We start from the raw sequence: 6,577 nt of genomic DNA on the forward strand, positions 1-6,577 counted from the left end.
TAAGAATCAGGCAGATTACAAAGTTTTTGCTAGAGGTGAAACTTTCGTTGATTTTGTGATTAATGTTGTTTACTTGTGAGCTTCTTCCACTGATTTACAGACTAGTGACTGCTGAAGTGGCTTACTGCAGGAACTACCGTAACTTTACTAGGTTGCCGCAAAGTTGAAGATGTTACAGGGGTGTTAGTTGGTGTAGGACTTCAGATTATAAGGTTAGTGATTTCTGGTACTTTAAGCAATCACAGAACTAATCATTTTCCTAAACATTGTCTTTTTTTTTGTGTTTGGGTTAGGTTGTACATTGACAAGGATTTAGCATACTTGTTTTTAACTAGAAGCATCAAGAAGTCAAGAGAATTACTTAGTAACTTGAAGTCTCGGGTTTATTCAGGTGGATGGATTTTCAATTGAAGAAAGCTAGATACAAAAAGATAGTCACAAACTTTTCCTCTGATGTGAAGGTAGATGAGAAAAAGTTAATGTAAAAAAAAAAAAAAAAAAAAAAAAATTTTTGTATCTTTAATGGCTAACTAGTTATTTTCGTTTTGTTTTGTGAATACATGTTGTCAAGTATTGGCTTTTGTTAAAATTTTGAATGGTATTGGGCAACACCGTCCGGACGCGGCCCTGATATGGTATTGCATGAAGCACGTTATGGAAAGTTAGTTGCACAATTGTCCATCCGAACGGCCTCAGCTTGCATCTGGACGCCACCTAGAGAAATTAGGGACAGGCTTGATTTAGGTCTTCTTAGCCTATAAATAGAGGCCTCTCTCTAGGCATGTACAATATATAGAATTCGGTATTGAATTCTTTAGAGCTTAGAGAGTATATTTTAGGAAAATATTGTGTTGATCCATTAGCTCTCAAGCCGTTGCCGTCGTGTTGTTGATGTGCTTGTTTATTGAAGTCTATCTTAGGGAGGAACCCTAAGGTAAAGGAATCCATAGAAGACCCCTTCAAGTAGGAGGCTTGGTTGGAAGACGTTCACGTTGGGTTACGTGTCAGAGTGCTAGATACGATCGCTACATCGGGTATGTGAGTGTTACTGTCTATGTACTAGCTTTATCTTTTGATAGTGGATTTCCTGGGTTTGGCTGCCTCGGAGTGGTTTTTCTCTTAATTGAGTTTCCACTTCGTTAACAAAATAATTGTGTTATTTAAATTCCGCATTTAGGTTATTTTGTTCACCTTGCACACGCACACGGTTAAATTATAAGTCATCTATTTTTCAATTGGTATCAAAGCTTGGTACACTCTGTTTAGATTTAATGCTTGAGTGTTTTCCTTTTTGACTTCTATTTTATCTTGCTATGTCTCAAAATTTTAATACAATTTCATAAGATAGATGAAAGTCACTCTAGAATAGTCATCAATGAAAGAGACAAAATATTTATAAAGAAAGGAATCGAAATTGACCGATAGCCAATGCTAACAAGCAATAGAAGAGATATTTACAAAAAGGTTAATATGGGAAGATTTTCCCGTATTACAGATGCGAGAGTTGCGACAGAACAGAACAAATGAGCGATTGCAACATATACTGATTCCCCAGCAGGAAGATAGGAAGTATTGAAAGACAGATCGATAAGATATCTTTTTTAACGAATTGCCTGATTGCGACAGCTTATCGAGACTTGTTACTAGACCAAGCAAATTCCCTAGAAGAGAGCTTCCGCTTGTTCAACTACTGGCACCATTCTTCTAAACGGTGGTCTCACTTTACGTGTAACCTTAACAGGACTAAGCAAAATATTACTTTACAACGTTGAATCTTCATTACTTTGAATGACCTCATTACTGCTAGAAGATGCGACTGAAATGCGACTTAATTTACGACATTTCTCTTTTAAAACATCAACTCCTTTCATCACCATAGTGTAAAATGTGCTTGCCTTTTGATCCGAGCGATGCCAATTTTTCTAAATTTTTGGACAAGTTGTCATATCTTTTGTTATCAGAGTTATTACCAAAATTGTCGTAATTACTCTTAAACAATGTGTATGTTCGCCTTAGATCCTTCCTCCATCTCATAAGAAAGAATCTTGGTGCCAATGTTTCAACTTTTTTTGACAATAGCACAGAAATGGCATGCCTACACAAGATACCTCTTGTTTCAAACAATGCACAAGTGCACTGCACTTCTACCTCCTCTTCATTTTCTTCATTGTAGTAAACACAATGTGATACGTCTTTCTTGTTTCTATTGATGACACCAACTTCAATCACTTGATAGGTAGGAATTACACCTTCATCTGTAAGACAAAAGTTATTACAACCCACAACTTTCATAAATTCCCCCTGAACTTCTTTGAACTTTGCATTGGCGTACACATCTTGAAATTTCGCCTCTTAAGGATAAGGAGAAAAACATGGAATCATGCGATTAAATGAATCGAAATTAGCTTTTTATCTCTTTCTCAACCATTCTCTTCAAAGCACTATCAAATTGATCAACAAATTCTTTTAGTGTAGTCTGTGAGTGCACATAACCATCAAAAAACGCATTCATACTTCCACTCCGCTGCGTAGTATTCATTCCAACTCAACATGTATCTTTCATATATGCCGACACCCAAAAAGTTCGCTCATTATATAACCCATTGAGCCATGCATTGTCCTGAAATTTATAAGTCTCAAGTAGACTTTTCCAATTTTCTTCAAATTCATCACAACTTTGAGAATCATACAAACAAACATTAAAGGCACTTTTAATGCCATTGAATTAAGCATGTGCTGCAAAATTTTCTGGCAATTTTCTTGTAATGTGCCACAAACAATATTTATGTTGAGTTCTCTCAGTGAAAACTATAGCAGTTGCATTTTTCATTGTCCTATTTTGATCTATTATAATTGCACTTGGAGCTTTGCCGTTCATGCACTCTAACCAAGAACTATACAACCAAACAAATGTTTCAATATTCTCATTTGATATTAGTCATGCCCCCAAAAGTATTGATTGACCATGATGATTCACACCTACGAAATGAGCAAATGGCATGTCATATCTATTGGTCAAGTAGGTCGTGTCAAACGTAATGATGTCCCCAAAGAATTCAGAAACTGCCCTACTTCGTGCATGAGCCCAAAATACATTTCGCAACCTACAATCATCATCCACATCCATCACAAAATAGAATCCATCATTTTGCTTTTGCATTCTATTGAAATAATCACGAAGTGCTTGAGCACCTCCTTTGCCAAGACGAAGCTCTCTTGCCTTTTCAATATAATTCCTACAATCTTTCTCTCCAAAAATAAGTTGCTCATAACCCCCTTTTTCAACAACTAAGGAATTAAAATTTTTATTCAAACGTATTCCGGCCTGATCATTTAGCTTAAGCCTTCTTTTCATCGTAGCATCTATATTCTTATAGCATCTAAAAAACCTTGATTTTCTAGGCTTAAACAATGATTATGCTCCATCACAACATAACTCAAAAACCACTTTCCATCAGCATACAAGGTCGCACAAATCCTGGCTTTACACTGCGTTCTAATTATTTTTAGAACTGCCTTTGTACAATCACCTTTGCCTTGGCAAATACATGTAAGGGTGTTATGTACTTGGGACTTCCATCTTTACCCTTTTTTTCCGGTTCATTTTACCATACCAAAACCAACTTGTTGACCATACTTCCTATAATAGTCTTCCACTTTTTCCATTGAATCAAACATCATTGATTCCTTAGGTTCTTCAACTTTATCATTCATATCTATCATCTTATATTGTGGCTCATTATCCTCCTTATCATCCAACTCTAAAGCACATATTACAAAAAAAAATAAAAAATAAAAAATAAAAATAAAATCAAATTTAATCAACTCAAATCAAATCAATAATATAGAGTTCAGATAAATAATGCAAAAGTTAAAATCCTACCAAATTCAAGCCCATCTTCGTCAGTTAAATTATCGTCATTTGGAACATCTATCATCTAGTATTGTGGCTCATTATCCTCATCATCTAACTCTATATCACATATTACCAAAAAAAAAAAAAATCAAATCAAATCAAATTAATAATATAGAATTCAGAGATAAATAATGCAAAAGTTAAAAGCCTAACCAAATTCAGGTCCATCTTCGTTGGTTGAATCGTCCATTTAAGAGAACAGAATGTGGCCTAAAATTAAGAGTGAAATAATAATAAGATAATATAATGTGATAAGCGTTGAATGTTTACATTCAAAGCCCCTTAATTTACATATGTTAAACCCTAATTTATGTTGTTAAATAACGTTTTAGTATGTTTTAGTGTTTCATCTCTTTTTTAGGTCTTAATTGAAAAACAAGAAAAAATCAACAAATTAAGCCTAATGAAGATATTTGAAGATCAAGTGTTACTGCCAAGGAGAAGAAAATCGATCAAGTGTATTCGATCGATCGAAATGTCGATCGATCGAAATCTACAAGGCAAAACAATTCGATCGATCGACTTCGGACATTCCAGAAAGATCTTCAGATGTCGGCAGCTTTTTGTGTGGCTCTAAATCATCCTCAAGTTGTGCGGTTCAAAACAAAAGTTAGCACCATTATTTTGTACGGTGGAGAATGAGTGTTAGAGCTAGGGTTGTTGTTCCAAAACCTCTATAAATAGAGGATGAACGTATGGGTTAGATATATAGGTAGTTTTAGTTGATAAAATTATATTTCTTAGTTTTTGTGCATCTAAGTGATGCACAATTTTCTTCATATTTTCCAGAGAGTTATTCTCAAGGTAAGTTTGTACTATAGCTTAGTCTAAACTCGTTTTTATAGTAAATTGAAGTTGAAGTTTCATTTATTCAAGTGTTCTTGCTAGTTTCTTTATATTTCCAGCAACTCTTTCTTCTTCTTTCTATTGTTTTTGTGTTATTTTATGTTGAAAACGATTCTGGAATCCTTAGATTCCAGAGCCCATAGCCTGTTCTTTAATGTTTTATTTAGAATTTCTTTTCTTTTAAGCTTGTTCTTGAGTATTTTTAGTTGTTAAAATAGATTCAATAATCAAAGTTAGTAATTTTTACATCTTATTAGTGTGGGTTGTAGTTTTTATATCCTCTAGAGTAATGGGTTCTTCTTCTTCTATAAGAGAATTCCATAATTCCATGAGTAGCTAATTTAGTTGTAGGATGTTGATGAACTCTTTCTAAAAGCCATGGGGTAAATTGTGTTGTTCTTGGATTTCTATATAAGTGTGATGATTACATAACCTAAGGATGGTTGTGTAATGGTGCTTATGACATAATTTATGTGAATTTGATAAACTCATGCTAGGGAGCACATATCTCTCCACACTCTTTTTAGTTTAATTATTGCTTAATTGTTTTTCCATATTAGTGTAAGTTTATGTGGAGATTATGTGTTGAACTAAGATGATTTATGCTTTTTCCATAGATGTGTATGCTTATTAATAGACCTTATAATCCATACTAGGAAGCATGAATCATTCAACCCTAGATTTGAGTTGAATGACTTGTGTATGAATAGATGGTTTATCATTGTCATTAACTAAAGTAATTTCATATTGAGGTCGTCGTGTGATTGACAATCATTACGCGCTCGTATTGCATTTGTGAAAGAAATCCGAGAGGAATACAATATACCATGTGCTTAAGGATTGAGTGAAATCAATGCCCTACACTTTCTTTATTTTTAGACTTTTCATTTTTACTTGTTTATCTTAGTGTTAAAACAAAACAAATCATATTTTTCATAATTAAATTAGGTAACATTTTAAGTACTTCATAACCGAAACAAACTTTCCAATCTCTGTGGTTCGATCACCCTTACTATAGTACAATCGATACGTACTATTGCGAGTGGTTAAAAATATTAAAATCCACGTAGTTGTGAAAACCGATTAAGTGTAAAACCAAATTCCTATTTTTAAATCATCGGTTGGATCGCTACCAATTTATGCTTAAAAGTGAAGATAATGCGTGGGTGCTGTTTGAAAACTTAGCTGAAAATTCTTTACATCATTCATCATCTGGTCGTAGGGCCCCTGTGTCTAAGAATCAAAGAAGTGAGACAATTTTCGGAGTAAGCCATTCCTTAGATATGACTACTAAGGTAGATGCCTTATCAAGGAAATTAGATCAGATTATGGCCGCTGGTTTTTCACCTACGACTGTTTCTCAAATTCCACCTTCACAAGAAATTTGCTCATTTTGCTCTAATCCATCGCATCATGCGAAAGATTGCTCCGTCTTAGGACAATTCTCTGAAGTTTCTCATGAGCAAGTAAATGCAGTCAGCTCCAGACCGGGTAATGATCCATATTCTCATTCATATAACCCGGGATGGAGAAATCATCCAAATTTCTCTTGGCGACCTCCAGGAAATCAGGGACCGACTATAGGAGTGCATAATCAGGCACACCCTTTGCCTCCTAATCAATCCTATAATCCCAATTATCGACCCCATCAGTATCAGTCAGCTGCTCCTCCAAGAAATTCTGCTTTTGAGGATAAGGTTTTAACTGCACTTGGCAACTTGGAAGCAAATACTCAATTGCTGAATTCTCATTCCCAGTCAATTGCCAAGTTAGAAGGTCAAATTGGACAGCTGGCAAATACATTTAATCAGAGAA

At 34.6% G+C, this 6,577-nt stretch overlaps 1 protein-coding gene across 1 annotated transcript; it reads right to left on the bottom strand.

The window, feature by feature from the left end:
- Positions 1–1,857: 1,857 nt before the first annotated feature.
- LOC133871600 (protein FAR1-RELATED SEQUENCE 5-like) lies at positions 1,858–3,938 on the bottom strand. The gene is made up of 4 exons (XM_062309027.1): positions 3,884–3,938; positions 3,615–3,761; positions 2,980–3,276; positions 1,858–2,255 (listed from the first exon to the last, which is right to left on the bottom strand). The coding sequence occupies exons 1-4, from the start codon at positions 3,936–3,938 to the stop codon at positions 1,858–1,860; spliced, it is 897 nt and encodes a 298-aa protein (XP_062165011.1).
- Between the last annotated feature and the right edge of the window lie 2,639 nt (positions 3,939–6,577).

Source organism: Alnus glutinosa, chromosome 6 (assembly GCF_958979055.1).
Source record: "Alnus glutinosa chromosome 6, dhAlnGlut1.1, whole genome shotgun sequence".
In the NCBI taxonomy this organism is placed as follows: Eukaryota; Viridiplantae; Streptophyta; class Magnoliopsida; order Fagales; family Betulaceae; genus Alnus; species Alnus glutinosa.

What these genes read in the sequence shown, in the direction of transcription:
- LOC133871600 (XM_062309027.1), bottom strand. Translation starts at nt 3,938, where the DNA reads ATGATAGATGTTCCAAATGACGATAATTTAACTGACGAAGATGGGCTT. An exon ending in TGGTCAACAAGTTGGTTTTG is followed by an intron (nt 3,277 to 3,614) that starts GTATGGTAAAAT and finishes TTGTTGAAAAAG; the next exon opens with GGGGTTATGAGCAACTTATT. An exon ending in GCCATTTGCTCATTTCGTAG is followed by an intron (nt 2,256 to 2,979) that starts GTGTGAATCATC and finishes TTTGTCTTACAG; the next exon opens with ATGAAGGTGTAATTCCTACC.